This window comes from Paramisgurnus dabryanus, chromosome 8, assembly GCF_030506205.2.
Source record: "Paramisgurnus dabryanus chromosome 8, PD_genome_1.1, whole genome shotgun sequence".
NCBI lineage: Eukaryota > Metazoa > Chordata > Actinopteri > Cypriniformes > Cobitidae > Paramisgurnus > Paramisgurnus dabryanus.
The window spans coordinates 10,661,396-10,686,710 of NC_133344.1; the positions used below are offsets into that span (position 1 = coordinate 10,661,396).

Here is a 25,315-nt window from a genome sequence, read left to right on the forward strand (position 1 = left end):
TTTCAGCAAAAAGTGTTAAGCTTTAAAATCACAAAAATGTAACGATTGTTATTTGATTAAAAATCTGACACTGCAATCTCTGAATAACATGCGAAGTAAACGTAAACGACGGTGATTGGTCGAGGCTTACCTGCGCTAAGAAAAGTAACACGTACCACGTCACCAGACCATCCATCTGTTCATTCAGCAACTGTCTGGGTAGTAGTTTACGGATGTGGGAAACTTTAATATACATTACGTTAAATAAGAGTTAAAATGATTTTGTAGAAACTTAAGACAACTCCAAAAGCCGCTAAGCCCCGCCCGTTTATAATATACCGTTTAACAGTGGCGGGAGTTTAGAACGCAGCAGTAAACTGTCGCTATGGTAACGATCTTAGCCGGAAGTGCCAGACTCTCTCAAGGTAAGCAACAATAACAGACATTAACAAATTACATCTACTTTGTATTTCGGGCAAATGCAAATATATAAAGTATTTAATATCTCGGAAGACAAGTTTGGCATTCGTTAAATAGCTACTGCGTTTTATGAGTTTTGCACTGATTTTTTTTTAAGCAAAACGGACGGTTGGCGATAACATTTAGATTTTTGTATATATAAAAGCATGTTATTGCGTTAAAATTATATTGCTTCGTGATATATCCTTTAAAAAAAATGAGGTAACTTTTAAATACCACGTTATCCCTTTTTATTAACCATGGTTTCATTACAGTTAAAACAAAAAGACCATGGTTACTGTCGTAAAACCATGGTTTTGCTTATCTAATAATACACCAAAAAAACATGGTTACTACACTTTTACCATAAAAAACATGGTTAATTTTCAATAGGGATTTGAATATTGTAGTCATGGTTTATACAAAAGTACCATATACTACCTGTTTGAATCATTTATAAAATAATTTTTTATTAAGCTTAGTGGTTGACCGATATGGGTTTCTTTTTTAATAGACGATGCCGATACTAAGAAACACAAGTTTAAGTTATAGAGAAATTTACTGCAGATTGAAAAAATTTATCGACCAATAATAATAAAATAAATAATAATAATAATCTAAATATTGGTCGATATATCGGCCTTTGCGATATATTGTCCAATCACTACTTAAGTTTCTTTAGCTCAGTGGTTCTCAAACTGGGGTCCGGGCCCCCAGGGGGGCTGCGAGATGGTGCCAGGGGGGGCCCCAGTTTTATTACATTTTATAAAATATATTCATTTATCATGAATTCTGTGTAATTAAACCTAAAAAAATAAGGCTACTAACCAACAGCACTACTCTGTATAACCTAATATGTTTTGTTTAATTAAAATGTTACATTTTAGAACAGTTTTTTGTCATAAATTTTCTTTGGGGGGGGGCGAAGGAATGCACCGTACACAAGGGGGGCCGCATGCGAAAAAAGTTTGAGAACCACTGCTTTAGCTAACCACATACATGGAATATATCTCTGTCTGTCTGTCTGTCTGTCTGTCTGTCTGTCTGTCTCTCTCTCTCTCTCTCTCTCTCTCTCTCTCTCTCTCTCTCTCCAGTAATGTCCAAGTCAGTGATATGTCCTATGAATATGGGCTCCACTGTCCCTGAGTCCCTCTCCAGCTTACAGAGGCGTCTTCAGGCAGCCGAGCAGCAGTCCGAGGAGTTAGTGAAGGGTCTGGGTTTTTTGGGAGTGTCTGCTGATCATCTTCCCCTGAACACTTCAGCCAAGAGCTCCTCCAAACACCCGGACAGTCCAGTGAACATCCATCAGCCCCTTGGTGCTGGTGGAGATGGTTTGCTATGTAGACGATGTCGATGTGAAACGTTTGTCTCCCGTGTGTGCCGATTGGAGAGCCTTTTGCACACTCTCAAACTTGCCAGCTTCCGTTTGGAAACGGACAGAGAGCTTAATCCGTCCCACACGGGTCAGTGCTCTTCCCCAAAACAGTTTCTTTACAGTTGTGCCTGTGTGTGCAAATCTGAAAAAACAATAATGCATCTTCAGTATACTGTTTGTTCCTGTAGCTCAGTTGTTAGAACAAAGGTCAAGGGTTCGATTCCCAGGGTATATCAACACAATCATTTCCCCTGTGTGCAGCACGTCTACAGGAGCAGTTAAACACCCTGCAGTGTCAGTATGAGGAAGAGCAGTGCTCCTCACAGAGGAAGATGCTGCAGATACAGGATCGATTGCAACAGGCCTGTGAAGAGAGAAAGGAGGCGCAGCTGGAGGTGCTCAGACTCAGGAAGGCGCTGGAGAGCACCGTATACACTAAGGTAAAATGTCCTCCTAAATAAGTAGATTTTTTAGTCTAGGGAAAATTTTAAGGAGAGTGTGAATCAAGTCAATTTGAATAATTATTTTAGCTTGCTTTGGTACCTCGCGGTTCACAGATAAAGGAACGAGAAGCGCGGGAAACTGCAGCACACTTGGAGGCTGTGCAATCCCACAATGCACTGCTACTCAGAGTGAAGGAGATGGAGAGAGGGGTAGAGAAGAAAAGTGGACAGGTAAATAAAGAACAAGAAATGCCTGTTTAAGGTATGTCCTCGTGTAACGTGACATCACAAAGTGCACTGGCTTCCTTTGATAAATCAGATGATACCCAATCAAAACTGTCCGTTGGTTATTTGATTGTGTCATATATTAGGTAAAGGCTCTTGAAGCAGACTGTCACGCCCTACGAGTTGAGGGACAAGCAAACAAGACAGAGCTAAAAAAGAGGAAGGAGCGAATTTTGAGCCTGGAGAGAGAGTGTCAACAGCTCAAAGATCATTTCGGTCAGAAACAGTTAATTATGACACATAAAATTAGCTGTTGCTAATAAAACCTAAGTGTGTTGTTTCCTCTCAGGTGTGAAAGAGACTCTGATATCAGAGCTGAGCAAAGAGATAAAGGTAGGAAAACGTAAGAAACATTGACTGTAATGGCATATAAATAATGAAGCCAACTCATTGCATGTATGTGTGTTTAGAGTTTGAAGATGTCTCTGCAGAAACAAAAGCAGGAGAACAGCAGACTCGTGAGAGATGGACAAGATCTCAGAGCAGCTGCAGATGAAGTTCAGGTACTCAGCGCCTTATACACCATACACTTTATGATAAAGGTACCTGTTATGGCGCTTTTCTATTGCATAGTACCCCACGATTTGGTTTGGGTCAGGTCGGGTCAGCTCACCTAACGTTGGCTTGGTTAGCTTTTCCATCGAGTTTAGTATCACTTTGGAGTGGGAGGGATTATAGGTGTGTTGTTATATTTGCGCTGCCTACTGCTTTGACATCGTACAAGTGAGATCGTTGTTGTAAATTCCTATACATTCATTTATTTCTCAGCCTGCCACAAAATTAAAATTGACCAACACAAATAGATTTTGCAAATCGCATTTATCAATACATCTGTCTCACATGACAGTTTCTGTACAAACACCTGTGGCGTCAGTCGATGTGCTCCGCTGAGCCTCATTTAAGTTGCATTTAAGCATAAATGTGGACACGCGTGTTGCGAATGTGCCGCCACAAACTGCAAGTTTGGGTAAACTGGTATGGTGTTCCTGATTCTCAACATGTGGATGTTTTTCATTGCTAAAAGGAAGTTTCAGCAAAGCACAGATGACAAAAGGTTTACTCAAAACAGTGCAAGCTACCATGAAGGTAAAGCTAATCTTTAACATAATATTGATGACGCTGATAGTGACGATTCTCTCAGACCAATCAGTGATCGACAGTGTTTTCGCGTCACTTTTTGACATCAGCTCGGGTTGCTTGGAACCTCGACCGAGGTGGTACTAAAAAAAGGATTAGGACTACGTACTGCCCCCAAAAGTAAGCTGATCCAACCCAAACCAAACCGTGGTGTAATATGCAATGGAAAAGCGCCATTATAAAGGGACATGTGCTTTAAAAAGGTCTTAATATGTACTGTTTAAATACAGGTATGTATGCATTCAGTACCAGTAGCTTTCTTATGTGTCCCCCAATATTCAAACAAGAGTCTGTTTTAGGAATATTAAGCATCCATTCATTAAACTTTAGTGGTTTATTTTGTAGATGTATAAAACATATTGACCTTTGTCTCTTTTTGCGTCTCAGGTGTTGAATAATAACTTAGAGGTTCAGTGTTCAGGGCTGAATGCTACAGTACAGTCATTAATACACGAAAACACTCGGTTACAGACAGAATATCAAAACAACATTAAGGTAATACAATGCACTAAAATGTTAGTTTTACCTGATTTACTGGCATGAAAAACAACTCTGCATTCATACTACCAGAATGAAATTTGTGTACCTTTTCAATAAGAAGTGAAACAAAATTTAATACTAAGAAGTAAAGTGAAATGAGTAAAGTAATATTAGAATGCAAAAACAGGTGTAGGGTGTAAAATAATAATAAATTATTAATAAGGAAACAAAGGGTCGATCAAGACTAAACACGAGGCACACAGAACTTGGGCCATGTGACTCTCCACACAAAAACAAGACAACAATAAGGACTGCCACGATCCTGTCACATAAAACAAGACAGAAGACATGCAGGGCTGACAGGATCATGAGAAAACATATCTAAAAGAGTCAATAATAGTATGAATAAACACACTGCTGTATTTGTGCTGTTGTTTCAGGCAGAGCGAGATTGTGTGTCTAAACACATAAAAGAACAAGATCTGCTATTAGACACAGCCAGAAGAAACGTCCAGGTTGAACTACAAAGCACAATATCAGGGAAACTCACCCTACAGAAACAATTGTAAGTCACACACTCACTAACCTCGAAAGTTAACGCCGTCATTTAACTGTCTAGGTTAACTATAGACCAAATATAGTCCAGCTATGAGCAACCCACTTCTAGCCCAAATAAACTTGTCGTTTTTGTCAAGAGATGTATGATATGCCATCATGCACTGCAAAAATGAATTTCTTACTTAGTTTTTTTGTCTTGTTTTCTAATATAAATATATGAACATTCTTAAATTGAGATACATTTACTTGGTAAGCAAGTGGCTTAAGATATTAAATCTTGTTTATTGAAATAAATTATGAAAATCACAGGTTTTTTTTTTACTTAAAACAAGTCAAAATATCTGCCAGTGCAGTAAGAAAAATCTTAATTCCAGTTTCATCTCAATTCAATAAACTTAATTTAAGTTAATTTTTACTTACTGCACTGGCAGATGTTATATATTATATAATCACTGATTGTTCTTGGGTTTACAACATAATTATACGTTTGAAAATTCCAGAGAAGATTTAATTAAATTAAATTAGCTCCTAGTAAAACTAAGATTACATAATCAAAAACTATTTCTATCAAGTCACAGTATTAATAGACTGCTTAGTGGAAGACATCCATTGCTCTGTTTTCAAGAGCATGAAAATAATTGGTCATTTTTATAAACCTGGTGGGCTCTTCTGCTTTCCCTTAAGGGAAGTCTTGAAAGAAGATCATGCCAAACTGCAGCAGAGTTCATCTGTCGCCCAGCAGAGAGCTGTCAATCATCAACAGATCCTGGGAAAAACCATTGCGAGACTTCAGGAGGAGCTCAGCTGTGCGATGAGAGAAGAAGAAACCAGAAAGAAGGAGAGAGATCAGATAAAGAGTGAGGTAAATAATTAATTTCGTAAGTTTTAATACAAAGGTTTAAACACAATTAATGTGACCATGGACCACACAACCAGTCAACTGAGATTTATACATTATCTGAAAGCTGACTAAATAAGTGGAATCTAAATATTGAGAAAATTGCCTTTAACTTTTTCCCAGCCAATGACAACTTATCTTGTCAATTAAGAGAAAAAAAAATGCATAAAAAGTGTTCCTGATGAATTTTTATGTTAATCTGCAAATCCATGATTATCCACTAGATGGCGCACTTACCCAATTTATAAAAAAAACTGAAGCCAAAACGTTATTTACTTAATTTAAAATCTGTGTATGTTTTGATAATCGTTCTGAGTCTGATCTCTAACAAAATTCCTTAACAAAAAGGCAATTATTTCAGCTATTTCAAAAATATATATTTTTAAAGAAAAATACCCATATTTAAGAGTTTATAAGCAGAGAAAAAAAATAGGATAACATTTTCCCCCCGTTTTGTTTCTTTGTTTGTTTGAAAGCACAGGGTCTGTTGTTTCATTTGATATATTTGTATGTTAATATATTTTTAGCAAAACATTTTCCTGAAAGGCATCTTGTGAAACTTTAGTTTCACACCGCCGTCGATGTTTGAATGAATGAGTGAGTGAATGGGTGAATGTGAGGCAAATTGTAAAGCGCTTTGGATGGCCATAGGTCTGTTAAAAGCACTATATAAATGCAGTCCATTAACCATTTGTGAAAATCACAAAAAATGATGTGGAGCAATTTTTCAAAAAATGGCTGGCGGGGAATTAAAGAAATGAAGTTCCTAGCACTGCATTCACTCACAAAAATAAGTTTTAACATTTTTACAGTAGGAAATTTACAAAATATCTACATGTAACATGATGTTTACACAATATGCTCATGATTTTGGGCTAAAATAAAAATCTATATTTTTGTTACATACAATGTATTTTTGCCTATTGCTACAAATTTACCTGTGCTACTTAAGACTGGTTTTGTGGTCCAAGGTCACATATTAAACATGCATTTTAAAAAGCCACAAATAAGTGCTTCAATAATACATTTTCGCGTTTTTCTCAGATGAGCTCAGAAATGGTTTTGCTGGAAAAGCAGAATAATCTTCTAGAAACACAGCTGTCAGAAATGAAGGTACTAATGACCACTTCCATCAATTCTACATACAGCTTTATCCTTGGTGTTTGCCAGAAGAAAATTGATGCTCAAGTTCTGTCGGTTATATAATTGTAATATTATATCAGCCATAATAATCATCATTATTTTATCCCTGTGATTGACAGGTTGAGTCGACCACAGTGAAGTCAGCGCTGCATAGACAAGAAAAGGAGAACAGGGCACTGATGGAGAGCCTGGCAGTCATGCAGCATCAGCAGGTTTAAGATCAAATAGATCATAGAGTCTTTGTCAGAAGATAAGTGCGCATGTGACCTCTTTCTGTCTCTCTCAGGTAACTCATCGTCAGGTAGAACAGATGCTTTGGGAGTTGACAGACAGCAAGAACAAACTGGCTTACGAGAAGGGCAAGCTGCAGGTCTCTTGCACTCACATAGACACATCGTGTTTTATTATGTATGTGTGTAAAGGGCAGAGGTGTAAAGAGTAGCTGAAAGCCATACTTGAGTAAAAGTACAAATTCCTTACTGTAAAAATTACTCCACTACAAGTTACAAGTCACCAATTTAAATACGACTTGAGTAAAAGTATTAAAGTAACCCAATTTAAAAGTACTCAAGTATTTTTACTCGTACTGAATGTTGGCTCAAAGATGCACTAGTCCTCAACACAAAGAGACATTGTAGGTCAGTGAAAACTAAGAAAGTTTATTTATGAGGTTTTATTTCCTAATATAGAAAAGAAATCAAACACCTCAAAATTTTGACCTGGCAGAACAAACACAGATTAAACATAGTCATAGTCTTTTGACTAAAATTTAGTTTTAGTCATATTTTTGTCATCTGAATTGATTTAGTTTTAGTCTAATTTTATTCAACTAAATGCCATGAGATTTTAGTCTAGAAATCTACATTAAATTTAATTTAAACCCATTTAATTTTAGTCTAGTGTCATTGTGTACTTGAATGTGCCATGCTGAAAAATATATAGCCTAACTTTGTGATATAAATATATGGTAACACTTTACAATAAGGTTCATTAGTTAACATTAGTTAGCTACATTAGTTAACATGAACTTATAATGAACTGCACTTATACAGCATTTATTCATCTTTGTTAATGTTAATTTCAACAATTACTAATACTTTATTTAAATCTTGTTAACATTAGTTAATGCACTCTGAACTAACATGAACAAACAATTAAAGCTTACATTTTTATTAACTAACATTATCAAAGATGAAGAAATAATGTAACAAATGTATTGCTCATGGTTTGTTCAAGTTGGTTAATACATTAACTACTGTTAACTAATGAACCTTATTGTAAAGTGTTACCAAATATTCTTATATAGGCCTATCCTAAAAAAGATATAATTTTAATATTTAAAAAATTCCAGTAAACTAAAATTACACTAACAGAAATATGATAATGCATATTAAAAACGTGAAGTTGTTTATTTGAAAGATTAATTGTAAACACATGTAGTGCGTAACACCACTATCTCACATTAAGTGCACTACATTTCTTCCGTCATGCATCCCTCTTTACAGTAAATACATTACAGCATACTTGATTAAATGTGAGGACAGTGAAATTGTACACTTATTATCAATCTTATAATGTACTTAAGTTACTCGGGCAATCAGTACCGGACCTCGCTGGTTTATTTTGGCTTATATAGTAAGTTATATCAAGTTATGTTCCAGCTCAGGTTAGCTGATAAAGTAGCATCAGAGTATATAAACATTTGTGCTTGCCTTTGAGTTGCGGGATGACCCTCCTGCAATCGCGCATCACTTTTGTTTTGATTGTAGCATCACAAGTTTAACAAAGGGTCCCTTGACTGAAGCAAATGTGATATGCATCCATATGTTTGCTCTTTATCTCTTCTTTCAGTCCAGACGCGAACTTTTCTCTACAGTTTATGACATACGCAGCACGCAGATGTCCCGCTACGGTGGCTCAACGCAAGCCATTTAGCGTTTGACATCAAAGTAACGCGAGACCAGACTTCTCCATATGCATTTGATTCGCTCTCGCAGTACTTTGATTTCATACGATTGCTCTGCGCAGAGCCAAATGAAGTCCCTCAGTTGTGTGTGTGCGTGTAACCTCGCGACCACAGATTCTATCCATCATCACCCTCTGACACTTTCGTCTCGTTTTTATTTGACGAATAAACAATGTAGCGAGTAACGTTAAGTGTCATTTCAAATGTAGTGGAGTAAAGAGTACAAATACCCAATCAAAAATGTAATTGAGTAGAGAGTAAAAGTTGCCTATATTTTTGATACTCAGTAGAAGTACAAAGTAGCCCAAAAAATACTTAAGTACAGTAACGAAGTACATTTACTCGAATACTTTACACCTCTGGTAAAGGGTGTATATTACAATCATTCTAAAATGTGACACACAATGGCAGTCATCTGATAAACACACCGTGCTTCGTTTGTATGTGCACATATTGCAGAAACGCACAGAAACCACATTGTGTGTTTGTACAGGCCCAAGTGCAGCAGATGGGAGATGACCTGAAAACATTGAATGCTGAATGTGCTCAACACTGTCAGATCAATATTACACTGCAGAACAGCTACACACAGGTAAACACATCCCTCTCTTTAACAAGCCATCACTTTTTGCATGTTTTCATTGGATCAGTCACTTAGTTTGATTAGCGAAAAAAGTATAGTTTTGTTTATAGTGTTATATCTAGTATATAGACCGTTTCATCTGGCGCAAGTGCGGTGACTTTACTTCCGGTTTCTTTTTGTTTAATGGTCTGACTAGTTGCTGAAACTGAACTCTTAAAGAAATACCTCGTCAAAAATAACAAATGTTTTGCGTTCCAACCATCTATACTAGTACTGTTTACAGCTGATATTGTTTAAGGGGGACATTTCACAAGACTTTTTAAGATGTCAAATAAATCTTAAGTGTCCCCAGAGTACATATGTGAAGTTTTAGCTCAGAATATCATATAGATATTTATTATAGCATGTTAAAATTGCTACTTTGTAGGGGTTTGCAAATATGTGCTGTTTTGGGGTGTGTCCTTTAAAACGCAAATGAGCTGATCTCTGCACTAAATGGCAGTGCTGTCCTTGGATAGTGCAGATTAAGGGGCAGTATTATCCCCTTCTGACATCACACAGGGAGACAAATTTCAATGACCTATTTTTTACATGCTTGCAGAGAAGGGTTTACCAAAACTAAGTTATTGGGTTGTTATTTTTCACATTTTCTAGCTTGCTAGAAGCACTGGGGACCCAGTTATAGCACTTAAACATGAAAAATCAGATTTTCCTGATATGTCCCCTTTAATGCAAGTGTGAAGTGTTGCTTACATTGTGATATTATTTATAGTATGCATTTTATACAGTGTGCATTGCCACCAAACTGAAAAAACGCTGTCTGAAGGCCAACGTATAATCAATTTGTATGTATACGCTAGGGTCTGCATACAGTGCGTGTGTCACACAGTTTTCGTGATCAGAAGAGTATGCACGTACTGTACGTGCAGCGCCAGATTTTTGAAACCCTGCGTACATTGTATGTGTAGGTTGTAAATGCGCCTATTGAGGAATATAGTAGGCCCAGGAGATGCATTGCATTTTGTCGCAATGTGGATGCATTGAATAACTGTATACAAGCACGACTCAAATAAACTATACTTGATCGTGCGCATACGTTCATGTTATTAAAACAGACTATACTTCGGGCTTATGAAACTGAATATGTTGTATGAAACATTACATTTGTTATTGGAAAGAATTTAAGTCAATATAAATCTAGAAAAGCTCAAACAGACAAATCTTTTGGTTTGTTTATTTCTTTTAAGTTTGATCAAGTTTACTACTGCATACTTAACTTTATCTCTATCTTTCCCTCTCACAGATACAGAGAGAGAACCACACAATTAAAGAGCATCTTCTCATCCTACAGCAACACCACAGAGACACAGTATGTGTGCACAGACATAGTGGTTCAAAAGTTGGCATTTGGATACATTTAGATGCTACAGTATGTTTATTTCTGTGTTTAACAGAATGAAGTTGTAGAGACGTTGGAGAAAGTCCTGTCATCTCACACTGTTTTGCAGCACAACACACAGACATTACAGGCCGAGATGCAAGACAGAACACAGGAACTACAGACACACAGGAGAGAGAAGTGAGTGTTTGTCTCCTTAATCGTACAGAAAATAAAGATGTTTTTAAATAAAGTTCAATATAAAGTAATCATAATTTGTCTTATACAAAAAGCTTTTTACGTTAAAGGTCACATAACACACTGCTAATCTTTTGTTAATCTTGATTACCAACATGTATAGAGTAGTATTGCATCCTACATATTTCCAAAGAGTCTTTAGTTTTATCAGATTTATAAAAGACAGATCAGCTCTACTGCTTACTTTCCAAATAAACCTGAGCTCCTAGAGGCATACCGCGGGCAAAGCGACTCACAAGCACGCAACATATACAAAAACCATCATGCCATAATTTTTGAAATTTAACGATTTACTACGTTTGTGTTTTTTACATTAAATGCACTTAAGTGTCGCTTGTAAAGAATATTTAATTAATAAAAATATAAAGGAAATCAAGTATAATCTATGTGAATATAACCATTTATTTGTAAAAATTATTTACCATTCTGTATTTGAGTTTTCCTGTGCATATATAAACTGTGTACTTTAAGCCTGTGAAGAATGGACCATTGTCTACATAATGATCTTTACATAGGGTCTGGTCTTGTGATAATGATGGTCTTGTGATGATGATTGTCTACATAATGAACTTTTACATATGGTTTTGAGATAATGCGGCATTAAAGCCCCACCAAAACATCCTGTTTAAAACCAGAACCAATGAGGTTAATTTAATGATCATAAGACCCACTGGAAGAATATCCTGATTGAATTAAGGGACAAAATGACATGAATAATAATATAATTAAAAGTTACAGGTGCAAACTAGCCTTAAAGTGCGTCTTGCAGGTTAACCACCACTGTCGATTAATGGGTACATAAATCACTCAAGATATGTGTATAATTTTTAAAATGTCTCAAAAATGGTCTTAAAGAACACTTTTTTTACGTTTTTGGTATTAACGGTTTTTTTACGCAATTCTGCGATGACGTCACGTTGGGGAGAAGTGGAGAAAGCCTCAGCCAGAGCCATAGAGATAGATGAGACATTTATTGCTGTTTAATACTTACGTATACAATTTGGAAATCATATATACATCGTAGTAAATATATAATGTGTTATACTGCAAAGTTATCATGATAATTATTATTTATGATATCTGTGGAAATAAATAAAACTTCGCAAATCTGCTGATTTGATCCATTCATGTCCTGACCACCAGGCTAGAGATTTTTAAACATCCTTAATCCACACTTACTAGTCTATCAAATAATATCTCAAATATATTGTTTTGTGAAATAAAATAATGCTTTGTTATATTGTTTATGCGATAACGAATCACACGATCATTTTATACGCAGCAGTCAGCAGCTGCAGCACACTCGGATCCGACCGCATACATACTGTAATAAACAGGCGTTCGGCGGCTTTTTACATCACGACAGACTATGCCATTTGAGGAGGAACCGCTCATTGATCACCGTATTTTTATAAATCCTGTACATGTTTGGACCTGCCGAACAGGTTGAGCATTTTCATATACTTTGTTTAGCAGAGAGGTTGAGCAGTTTGACCAGCGGGCTGCGGGAACCGGACGCATATCACGCCGCCAGACTGTGTTAACTCGAAATGTATAACTATTATCAGATCGACCCACCGGGAAAGTGAGTGCGTTTGGGTCGCTGGTCCCCGCGAACAGATGTGACGTGCCTCACTCAGCTTCCAGGATTAGAGACATGCTGCCAAAACCGTTTGTGCTGAAGATCGCATAAAGTTACACCCATTTCAGGCAGGATCATGGACCCCCTCAAGCCAGCATGCACGAGTATGTTAATTGTTTGTTTACTTTCTACACGAAGATATGCTAACGTTATGCTATCTGGCTGTCTGTCTGCCTATCTCTCTATACTAGCCTATCCATCTGTCTGTCTGTCTGTCTATCTATCTATCTATCTATCTATCTATCTATCTATCTATCTATCTATCTATCTATCTATCTATTTATCTATAATCTGCGCTATCAGAACTGTACTTTACTCGTCTTTCTATAGTCATTCTCAATGCTCTCAATGCGGCTTTGGGAAATTCTCTCCCCAGCGTGACGTCATACAGTGCGTTGTGGGGGAAAGGAGAATCATTGCAAACCGCTGTACTTTTTCATACTTTTTCGGGTTTTGTGATACCCAACAACATAAAATACAATGGATAACAGTTTAAATGTTTATTATCAACAAGCAAATTGCACAAATTCGTTGAAAAATTTTACCTGCAAATCGCCCTTTAAATATCTGGACACGAGAGATAGACGCCGGTTGGTTTTGCAGTTGTGTTTGCAGGCTTTATGTCAGACATTAAAGGGGACATATCATGAAAATCTGACTTTTTCCATGTTTAAGTGCTATAATTGGGTCCCCAGTGCTACTATTAACCTAGAAAATGTGAAAAAGATCAACCCAGTAACTTAGTTTTGGTAAACCATTCTCTGCAAACATGTGAAAAAAATAGCTCATTGAAATTTAGCTCCCCCTGTGATGTCAGAAGGGGATAATACGGCCCCTTAATCTGCACTATCCAACCACAACAGTGGCATTTAGTGCAGAGATCAGCTTATTTGCATTTTAAAACGGCAAAAAACATCACATTTTTGCTCACACCTACAAAGTGGTCATTTTAACATGTTATAATAAATTATCTATATGGTAATTTGAGCTAAAACTTCACATAGGTACTCTGGAGACACCAAAAATGTATTTGACATTTTTTTTAAAAAGTCTTGTGAAATGTTCCCTTTAAAGTCTAATGTATTATTTGATAATGGAACGGACTGCTTTAGCATTATTCTTAAAGAACCCCCCCCAAAAAAACACAGACATTTGATGCAGTTTTACTTACCGCCTGCGACATGTTTGGGACCGCCCCATTTCAATGAAATCCAGCATTAAACAAACACACTTGCTCAGCTTTGCTTCTACCCCCGATAACCAAACTATATCCAACGTTACCAAAATGCTGGGAAGCTTAAATTTCCCACACAAATGCACTTTTTTGGTGACATTGATTTCTTGTCAGCTCTTGGTTGGTGTGTGTGTGCGCTATTTGGGGTGAAGTGCCCATATAAGGACTTCCACACGGTAGAAACCCAGACAAAGTGCATTTGGCACAGAAATACTCCATCATACGTCCAAATGGTACTTTAAACCTTTGCCCATGTTTAACATGAGGAATCCAACTTTTCAACCATGTTTATAAAGCAGAATGCATGAAATGTCAATTTGTGTGTGTGTTTGTGTTTGTGTGTTTTAGACTGCAGGCTATAAAAGAGATTCAGAAGCTTAAGGCTGAAGTGGAGCATCTACAAAAGTTGACACACACTACCAGCACTAAGGTAAAAGACAAACTCCCGGTTTCACACACTACTCAAATATCCAGCTAAGACCAGCATCAGCTGGTAGCTGGTTTAAGCTGGTTTAGGGTGGCATTAGCTGGTCCTCCCAGCCTGGCAAAGCTGGTCAAGCTGGTGAGTCAGCTGGTCTTAAAAAGTGACCAAAACACAGCTAGACCAGCTTTCCACATCAGCAAAACCAAGCTGGCCCAAACCAGCTCACCAGCTTATGCTGGTCTTAGCTGGATTTTTCAGTAGACAAGGCTTAAGGGTAGTACTATACTAAAACACATATTTGTCTCAACTTTCACTGACAGATCTTAAAATATGCCAGTGCCATTTATTTGTCTCAAAATACTCACCATCTTTTTCTAAGGCATGTTGCTTAAACATCTTAATAAAACTTTAGCTTAGCCTTGTCAGTAAAACCAGGCCTATCACACACGTAAACACTGATGATAAAATACATATTAAGTATATAAAAAGGTAGGCTAACAGTTTACATATTGAAGGTTGAGTCTTTGCAAAAAGCACTTGATGAAGCTCAGTTGGACAACAAAAAACTTGCCCTGAGTTTAAAGCAGATCCTACAGGACAACCACGAAGCACAGGAGAAACTAAATACACTGAGCCAGAGGTGAGAATATAACCTCATAGATTTGTTCACTTAATGCATTGTTTTATTTCACTAATGTAAATTTTCTGTTTGTGTGCTGGAAATGCAAATGAGTTGTTAATTGGTTGGCATGATTATGTCATCAGAGAGGAGGAGCTTAAAGAAGCAAGGACAGAGATTTGTCGATTGACAGAACATGTAAACTCCTTAAAGAAACTTCTAAAAATGGAAAAAGACTCTGGGAGGAAGTCAACACGAAAGGTAACTTCAAAGGGACGGTGAATGGCTTAAACATTCAAAGAATCTTCCTCAGTTATGTTTTATTTCCTCAGTTGAAAAAAGCTATGGATGATGCATCAGCAGAGTCACGTGATCTTACACAAGCCAATCATGAGCTTCAACAGAAGGTGTCTGCGCTGGAGAAGCTCGTGTCCAGCCAGATGTCTCATCTGTACAGCAGAACACCTCAAAACAGCTCGCTGAGAATCAAGGTGTGTTACTTTAATTCAATCCAATCAATTTTATCTACATAGCGCTTTTCACAATTGTTTAAATGTTCCAAAGCAGCTTTACATTAAAGGATAAGTCCATTTTATTAAAAAAATTCATATAATTTACTCACCACCATGTCATTCAAAATGTTGATGTCTTTCTTTGTTCAATCGAGAAGAAATTATGTTGTTTAAGAAAAACATTCCAGGATTTTTCTAATTTTAATGGCCTTTAATGGACCCCAACACTTAACAGTTTTAATGCAGTTTAAAATTGCAGTTTCAAAGGACTCTAAACGATTCGAAACAAGGCATAAGGGTCTTATCTAGCGAAACGATTGTCATTTTTGTCAAGAAAATTAAAAAAGATGCACTTTTAAACCACAATTAACGTGGCAGCGCAACCCCTCGTAATTGCGTAATGACGTTGAAAGGTTTGAATGGGGCTAGGCAAAATGCTAACACATTCACGACACGCTGTATAAAGATTAAGTGCACGCATTGAATAAAGATAGGAAGTTGCCGTTTCTACAGTAGCCCTAAACGGACAAACTGTTTAACAGAGCACGTTTCATCCCTACATTGTCTCAGACGATGACGTGTTTGTCCTGTGGTGGCTACCATATGCGTTTTGAAATTGAGGGGTTAGCTGTCGGTTGCAATTCGCAATTTCACCACTAGATGACGCTAAAATGTACAAACACCTCCTTGAAGTTATAATTTATAACTTTATAAAAATACATTTACATTCTAAAAATTTAAGCAAGACTATATATCACAAAGTGTGGACTTGCAGGAATACCACAAGTGCTGAGCGCTTCATTACCACGTATCTGTTTTTCATATTTTATCTTTATTGTCAATAACTGTTTGTGATTCTCTCTCCTTGCTTTTTATGTCCTCTGTGCAGCATCAGCAGTCTAGACTCCCTTCCGTCTGTTATGCCCTGCAGGGCATCAATATTGCAATACCAACAAAGTGTTGGAGAAATGCCATTATGTAAATGAATAATCAGGAGCTTTGTGCTGAATAGACCTATTGTCCCTGTGTGTGTGTGTGCGTGCGTGCGTGCGTGCGTGCGTGCGTGCGTGCGTGTGTGTGTGTGTGTGTGTGTGTAGCATCTGGAAGAGAGTTTAAAACGGCTCCAGGACGAAGGAGATGAGGCAGAAGTGAGACACGGGAAGGTAAACGAACTCCACCATCATTTATGGCGGGGTGGTATATAGATTTTGTTAATATATCAGTATTTTTTTCCCAGCGGGAGATTATACCATCTACATCAGTGTGGTCTGATATGACCCTTTTTCTTTTCAACAAAAGCTCTATTAGAAATGTACATGGATGTAAGCTTTCCAAGCTTGCATGTTGTGACCATTTTCAAACAGGGAGGAAACCCCTGTATTTGAATTTTTATCCTACACTGTTTTAATAAAGGTGATTTTGACATCACACATGGAGCTTTAACCTGTATGTAAGCGTGTATCAAATACAGAGATATTTACTGTATACTGACAGTCATTTCAAAATGACTAAGAAATGAATTTGGGCTTAAATATCATACTTTCACCACAAATGTCTTTTACAATCATTGTGGTATATCGCCCCCCTTCTTCTGATGTCATTTTTTATGAAAAGTTTGAAAAATTACTGAAAGAACTTAACTTAAACAAAGAGATTATTATTTTGGGGGATATTAACATAAACTGGGAGGACACATCTTGTAGAAAAAAGCTTAAAAAAATAACGGACAAATTTGATCTAGTTCAAATGATCAAAGGGCCCACAAGAATTACAACAACAAGCAGTACCCAGATTGATTTAGCATTTACCAACCGACCCGAGAGAATAGTTAAATCATACAATATGATAGCTGGTCTTTCTGACCACAATTTGATCCTTGTGGCCAGAAAACTCTCAAAACATAGATTTGATTATTCTGTCAGAGAGCGTGAGTTTGTTGGAATCCCCAAAAAACATCAAGAAGGATTTAATAGAGCTGTCCAGCAGATTGACTGGGACAACATATTGTTGGGAACAAATTGTGAAATGGACTGTGAATCTTTTATGGCCACAATTGAGAGAACAATTAAAGATTTTAGCTGTAAAGTTAAACAAAAACGTAACAAAAATATACTTCCCTGGATGAACATGGACATACTCAAACTAATGAAAGAGAGGGATCGTGCGTTAAAAAATGCAATTAAAACCAGGTCAGCTAGTGCTAAAAATGTATTTACAACACTGAGGAATAAGACTGTTAAAGCTATACGCAAGGCTAAAGCAGATTTTTTTTTGACTATAATAGAAAATGCAAAAGGGGATCCTAAAATAATTTGGAACCAACTGAAAAAACTTACAGGACAGGACACAATAAGGAAACAACTTTTAGAAATTAAGATAAATGGACAAATTATAAATAACACACACAAAGTTGCAGATGTCTTTAATAATTTTTTTATTGAACCTGTATCCACTATTGCCCAAAGCTTACCATCTAACCATATAAATATTGTTCCGATAAATAACTCTGAGCCTATTTTCAAATTGAGCACGGTCTCAGAATCGGAAGTCCTACAGACAATAAAAACATTAAAAGCATCCAGAACTAGAGATATTTTTGGTATAGATATGTGTATGCTGAAAGATCTCAGTTCCACATTATCTGCACCAGTAACCAAAATTGTCAATCTTTCCTTTACTGAGGCAGTGTTTCCAAGAGCGTGGAAGTCAGCCGCTATTGTTCCAATCCTCAAAAATGGAGATTCAATGATAGTGGATAATTACAGACCTATTAGCATTATATCTACAGTCTCAAAAGTTGCTGAGAGACTAATTTCACAACAAATAACAACACATTTAAATACTACTAAATTCTCACTTCATCCAATGCAATTTGGTTTTAGAGCTCAACACTCCACAGAAACTGCTAATTGTTTCCTCATAGAAAACATCAAACATTTACTGGATAGAGGTGGCGTGGTTGGAGCTGTGTTTCTCGATCTTAAAAAAGCTTTTGACACTTTGAATCATAAAACATTATTAATCAAGTTAAGCAAATTTAATTTTTCCTCAGATGCAATAAAATGGATGGAATCATATCTATCGAATCGCTCACAGTCAGTTAGGATCAGTGACTACCACTCACCACCCCTCGTCATGCCCACAGGGGTTCCTCAAGGTTCTATTTTGGGGCCATTACTATTTTCACTTTACATAAATGATCTCCCTTCAGTTTGTACAGACGTTTATATTCAGATGTACGCAGATGATACAGTCATTTATACCCATGGTAAAAACTCAAATCAAGTTGCTGAAAAACTTACACAGTCAATGGCCCAAGTTTCGGAATGGCTGAATCAATCCTGCTTGCAACTTAATGTAAACAAAACGGTTTCAATGTTTTTTTCTAAATCAAACATTGTAAATAATCAGGCAGATATTTATGTGGCAGGGAAAAGAATACAAGTTGTGTCAGAATTTAAATATTTAGGTATCATAATAGACTCTAAACTAACTTTTAAATCACAGATAAAAAAGGTTGCCAATCGAGTTAAATTTAATATAGCAAATTTTAGGTTCATAAGATCAAACTTGTCACTTCAGGCAGCTAAAATGTTCATGTACAGTATGGTTATGTCTCACATCACTTATTGTCTTACAACATGGTCACAGGCAAATAAAACAACACTAAAATCCTTGGAGTCACTTTACAAACAGACAATCAAAATTGTGGATAAAAAACCATTACGGTATCATCATTGTCCCATTTTACAAAAGCATAAGTTGTTAAGTTTTGAAAATGTCATTAAGTATTCAAACCTTTGTTTGTTATATAAAATAATCCATGGTCTGTCATCTCCACCACTTAGTCAGTTTGTAAATATTAAAAACACAACACTGAGAGTAACACGAGGGTCGGTCCGAGGAGACTGTGTTGTTCCTCTAAGGAAAAGTGTATTTGGGCAGAGTGCCTTTTCAGTTACAGCAGCAAAGGAATGGAACTCTGTACCTCAGAACATCAGAGAGCTTACAACATACACTTAAAAAACTGGTTTTTAACACATCAGACATGTCAGCATTATTAAGAACAGGAATTTTCCCTCAACCCCATCTGCTGTTTATTTTATAGTAAATTGTATTTAGTATTAGGATTTGATGTATTTTTAGCTGTTTTATTGTTTTTATTATTTGTATTGTTTTTGTAAATTCTACACTGTGTTTTTAGGTAGACAATTTTAAGATCTGTCCAGGGACAACGGATGAAAAATAGCCTCTTGGCTAATTCTGGTGCATTTACAGAAATGTTAATTAATGTACACTGTCCCTGTCAAATAAATAAATTTAAAAAAAAAAAAAATATCGCCCAGCCCTACAACTTTCATCTGACCTCACAAATTCTGCATAGTATCTATGTTAAACTATTGTTAATGCAGAATGGGATATGTGCCAAAAGTTAAGTACTTACACTTTACAGTTTAATCTACACTGCAAAAATTTACTTTCTTAGTATTTTTGTCTTGTTTTAAGTACAAATATCTAAACATTCTTAAATTAAAGGTGCAGTGTGTAAATTTAGTGGTGAGGTTGTGAATTGCAACCAATGGCTCAGTCCACTGCTCTTTCTTCGCTTTTGAAACGCATAGAGAAGCTACGGTAGCCACCACCGGAAAAACATGTCATCGACGGAGACAAATTAATAAAAAAGTTTGTCCGTTAAAGGCTTCTGTAGAAACATGGCGGCACAAAATGGCGACTTCCGCGAAGGGGACCCTCGGTGTATGTAGATAAAAACGTCTCATTCTAAGGTAATAAACACATAATGGTTTATTATTAAAATGTCTTTGTACAACCATGCTTATATAGTTTGGATATTATTTAGCATTTCTGTCAAGAGATCCTTTTAAAAATTACACACTGCACCTTTAAGATGTTTTTTTCTTGATGACTAAAAATACCAAGGAAAATAAGTCTAGTTTTTAGACAAAAAATATAAAATTTAAGTGAATCTGTGCTTAAAACAAGCAAAAAAAAATTGCCAATGAAATAAGAAAATTTTTCTTGAATTAAGTGTTTATGAACTTATTTTAAGAAAAATTTTCTTATTCCATTGATAGATTATTATTTTTTTTGCTTGTTTTAAGCACTAATTTACTTAAAGTTTATATTTTTGTCTAAAAACTAGACTTTTTTTCCTAGGTCATTTTGCTCATCAAGAAAATATTTATATTTTTAGATATTTTTACCGAAAACAAGACAAAAATACTAAGTAAGAAAGTAATTTTTTGTAGTGTAAGTGGGAGCATTAGCAAAAGTAAAGCTACTTGAAAGGAACAGGTTGCATAAAAATTCAGTAATCATTGACCAATCCTTGACTTGCTTTGAAGATGTAAGAGTTTGTGTTCTGTAACTTAATTAGAGTTTTATAAGACTTTGGATTATGAAATTGATCCTGAAATTAATGCTCAAAATCATATAGTTTAGGTTGACACCGCCTCCTTTGATCATAGCCAGTGTTATCACATGATCTCTTCAGAGGATGGAGCTTTCTCATTCATGTCTTTAATTCCTTCATTTCTTTTTTCTTTATTCATTAGATCGCAGATGAGGACCACAGAGATTTCTGCTGTACATCTGAGAGCTTTGAGGATGAGTTTAAGCCACAGAAACTCAGAGATAACTTATGGACAACAGAAAAAGACGGCACTTCATCCATGGCAGCTCAGGATAAAAGCAATAAGGTGCTTATCTGTAACACTGACATATAAACAGTATCTCTGTATTTACACAAACGCTTCATTTACACAAGATTTATTCCATCTCCATCAAAACTTAAATTGAAAGTGTGCAGTCTGAAGTTCAGACTTCTGTTTAACTGGTAAGAAAATAATTGTCACTGGTACAAGTTGGCATTAACATGCAATCAAATATGATAATAAGGCATATTGGTATGTTGTCCGATGGGAGTACCCCTCCTCCTCCTTAACTGGGATAGATATACCAGCTGAGAGTGAGGCTATATATAGACACCGCTTTGAGCTGATTGGTTGCATTACATGACCATGCTCTTTCCAAATCCTCATTTGTGTTATGTTACATGTTTTCAGTTGTCTAATGGCAGTTTATAACTCTTCAGACACAAGTTTGCATTTTTGACCCTGAACTGGAGCCCTGGGCCTTCCCGTTACAGCGCTGGGAGATCAAGAAAGACAGCATTGCCAGCGGTTCCAAACCCACAATGTGCACACAGAACGCCACCAAATTACACAATTCAGCTCACCTATATCATGAAGAAATTTATAAAGTACAGAAAACATCAAGCATGTAAGCAAATATTAAGCATTTTCTGGCTATTTTATGTACATTTGCCTGTGTTTGTATATATGTAATGTTTATTATTGCTTTGGCAGCTTTTGATAATGCCAATAAAGCATGATTTTATAATACAATTTTTTTGGTGTATTCATAAGCAATTTCTCAAGACACTATTTGGATCCTTAAGTCACACTGTACAAAAAAGCATAATATCAAACAGGCAATTATTTTCTGTCACTGTCACACTGGTGGGACAAATTTTTTATCGTTGGAAAGCCCTCAGATTGAGGTTTTCATATAGCATCAAAATTGTTAAATAAAATAATACGTAATAGTAATTTTCTAAAATGTTATGGGCCAACAGGTGGGCCCAAGGTGTTGTTACATATTTATTATTACATATCCCATAAATCGTGACATAATCTTGACAAAATATATATTGTTGAGAAGCTCTAAGAAAGTAGTTTGCATATATCAAGGCCATTTGATGATAGAAATTATTTAGTGACAGTCATTTGTAAACCCAGAGAAATACATATTAATTATTATATGTGCATAATTCTAATCTATACATTCTTGACAACCTATACAGTATATTATTGGAAAGCTCTAAGAATGTAGTTTTCATATCAAAACCTTTTTTTGCATTAATAATAATGCAGTGACAGTAATTTATTAATTTGTGACAATTATGCAGCAAACCTTTGCCACCTAGTGGCCATTGTTGCTAAAACTACTAAAATTGTGACAGAAACTGATTTTAATTTGTAATTTGGATCAGATCTAGTTGAGACTGAGGCTTTATTTATTTATTTTCTATTTATTTGTAGTGTTTTGGGAGTAAAACATTAAAATTTTTCTGTTTTTAAATTTAAAATACATACTTTATCTTTATTATTTCTTTTTAAATACATTTTAATTGCTTTTACAATTTTTTTATTGACAGTTAAAGGGTTAAAGATAGCACAAATATACTTTTCAAGCAAAACATTGCACAGAAAGACATTTGTTAGGTTTAAAATTATTAATAAATGATTAATAAATCTTATATACTATATTTTTAACTATATTTTTTTAACTCCTATGTTGAGTGGTTGAATCCATATTGATACTTTCCTCCACATCAGTGTTTCTCAACCAGGGTTTGGGTAGGCTTTAATACACTTAAAGGTGCCTTCAAGTTATAAAAATATTACAAAACAAGCATTAAAATATGCTAAACCTAAAAAAAGAGATAAATGTTTTAATCTTAATTTAAAAGCTTGAAGTTGAGATACCGTCTCGCTGTTGCCCCCTGTCGGCCTTTAGAGGTCAGTATCACTCCAGCTGTTTCGGTTTTTCTCACCTCCTTCCCTTCGCTCGTGCCCTGCAGGGAAGGAGAGAGCGCGTGCTCGCACCTCCTCCTCGGCCTCCTCGTGCGCGTATTGCCACGTAATCTCGGTCGAGCCTCGCTCGCGGCGAGCAGAAGCTTCGGAAACCGTGACAGCGACTGCGGGGAGTTACAACCGAACGTACGGAAGCCCCTGCGGGCGGTGCGCGCGGATCACGGACTGCGGCGGTAAGCAAAAAGTGCGTGAAAGTGTCCCCACGCGCGCGGCACCCCTGCTCGAGACAGAGTCCAAAATTGAGTGGGTTTTACAGGGCACGTGAACGCAACAGCGGGGTCCGCGTGCGTGGAGTGGTGACGGATACTTTTGAAGTGTTTCGAACGCAACAGGTCTTTGGTTTGTTGTCGGGTTGATACATTGTAACAACTCGCGCCGTTGTAAACACGCAACTTTGATACATTGTAACTTTGATGCAGAATAGAAACTGTCACGTAGATTTCTAGTATGTTCCTTGCGCGTGACTCAAAGAGAAGTTTGTTGCATTTTGAAAATTGCATATAAGTCTAAGATGACTTTAAACTGATGTAACTTTTGTTTTCATTTACTTTTACTTTTAACAACACGATAGACGACGTCACACCCACATGTCGTACTGACATCAAAGAACGTATACTGACATGCGCCATCATTGAAAACAGTGTGTTTACGTCATCTTTACGATATTGTGGTGGTTGTGATTGGGTTGTTGTGTACATGTTTTTGATGTTTTAAGAAAAATATTGGATATTTTTGTACTTGTGATGGTCAATGTTTACACACCAACATCTCAGACCAGATTTTGTCATATAACAGCACAGCTTGAATTTCTTAAAATAGATTTACTTAAAGGGGACATCTCATCATGAAAATCTGACTTTTTCCATGTTTAAGTGCTATAATTGGGTCCCCAGTGCTTCTAGCAACCTAGAAAATGTGAAAAAGATCAACTCAGTAACTTAGTTTTGGTAAACCATTCTCTGCAAGCATGTGTAAAAATAAGTCATTGAAATTTGGCTCCCCTTGTGATGTCAAAAGGGGATCTTATTACAATAATACCGCCCCTTAATCTGCACTATCCAACCACTGCACTGCCATTTAGTGCAGAGAGAGTCAAAGATAATAATTGACAGCACAATTAAGTTTCAATTTCAACAAACCACCATTATGATGATCAGTGTTTGCATTAGACCTACATCAGCTCATTTGCATTTAAAAGGACACACCCATTTTTGCTCACACATACAAAGTGGCAATTTTAACACACTATAACTTCACATACTTTCTTTGGGGTCACCAAAGATTTATGTTACATCATAAAAAAGTCTTGTGAAATGTCCCCTTTAAAGTCTGCATTGTACACATTACAGCTTAGGTGTCCCGCTGTTACACTAAAATTCTTGGTTTGTTATGTCTGTAACTGTAGTGTGATTGGTGTTCTTTTATTTAAGACAATTAACAAGTACCTTAAATCAAACAATCTAAGATGCAGGATATAACACCCAGTTCCTGTTTGCCTTAGTGGGAATTGTGTCCCAGAATGCTGTTCTGCATTCATTCTGTATGTGTGTGTGTGTAGTGCTGCTGTGCAGTTTTTTCGCTGAGCTTTCTTAGCGCTGGCCTTTGCTCAGTTGCCATGGCTACGGGTGGAAAAAGTTACTACAGGTGTAAAGCCAGAGATGGAGAAATATTTTAAGTATGTTTATATAACTGCACCAGGGACAGCGGTGTCCTGCATTGTGGCTTGCTGTACTCCTTTTAAAAATATTACAAAGAACCTCAGACATTGATGTAAATTGTCATATATAACTGTATAACAACTTCATATAGTCTTTATTATATGCTGTTCCTATACCTCAGTTGGTAGAGCAAAAGTTTATGGGTACAATTTGCACAAAAGCGTCTGCTTAGGCAGTGGTTCTTAACGTTATTCCTGGAGGCCCACTGCCCTGCATGTTTTGTATGTCTCTTTTATCTGGCAGACTCAGTTCAGTTCATTGAGATCTCTTCTAATGAGCTGATGATTTGAATCAGGTGTGTTAAATAAGGGAGACATACAAAATGTGCAGGGCAGTGGGCCTCCAGGAATAACGTTAAGAACCACTGTGCTAAGGGAAGCCGCATATTGATAAAAAAAAGTAGCTTTGAATAAAAGCATAGCAAATGTAAATGAAATGCAAATGTGTCTTGTTTCTCAAGTGTTTGTCTTATTACAGGAAAGGGCGTCTATCAGCTTTGCCTGTGGGATAACGGTAACTCCCGTGTTTAGGGACAGTCTCTCAGAGCG

The 25,315-nt window shown here is 36.5% G+C and overlaps 1 protein-coding gene across 1 annotated transcript; it reads left to right on the forward strand.

Moving 5' to 3' along the window:
• Positions 1–124: 124 nt before the first annotated feature.
• ccdc150 (coiled-coil domain containing 150) lies at positions 125–25,278 on the forward strand. Its single transcript, XM_065282233.1, has 25 exons — positions 125–404; positions 1,533–1,901; positions 2,075–2,253; positions 2,371–2,487; positions 2,628–2,757; positions 2,831–2,874; positions 2,952–3,044; positions 4,066–4,173; positions 4,599–4,723; positions 5,401–5,578; positions 6,659–6,727; positions 6,877–6,969; positions 7,044–7,127; positions 9,217–9,315; positions 10,610–10,675; positions 10,761–10,885; positions 14,167–14,248; positions 14,758–14,882; positions 15,008–15,122; positions 15,194–15,352; positions 16,471–16,536; positions 20,947–21,090; positions 21,486–21,673; positions 23,037–23,222; positions 25,245–25,278. The coding sequence occupies exons 1-25, from the start codon at positions 365–367 to the stop codon at positions 25,276–25,278; spliced, it is 3,018 nt and encodes a 1,005-aa protein (XP_065138305.1). The 5' UTR covers positions 125–364.
• Positions 25,279–25,315: the final 37 nt, after the last annotated feature.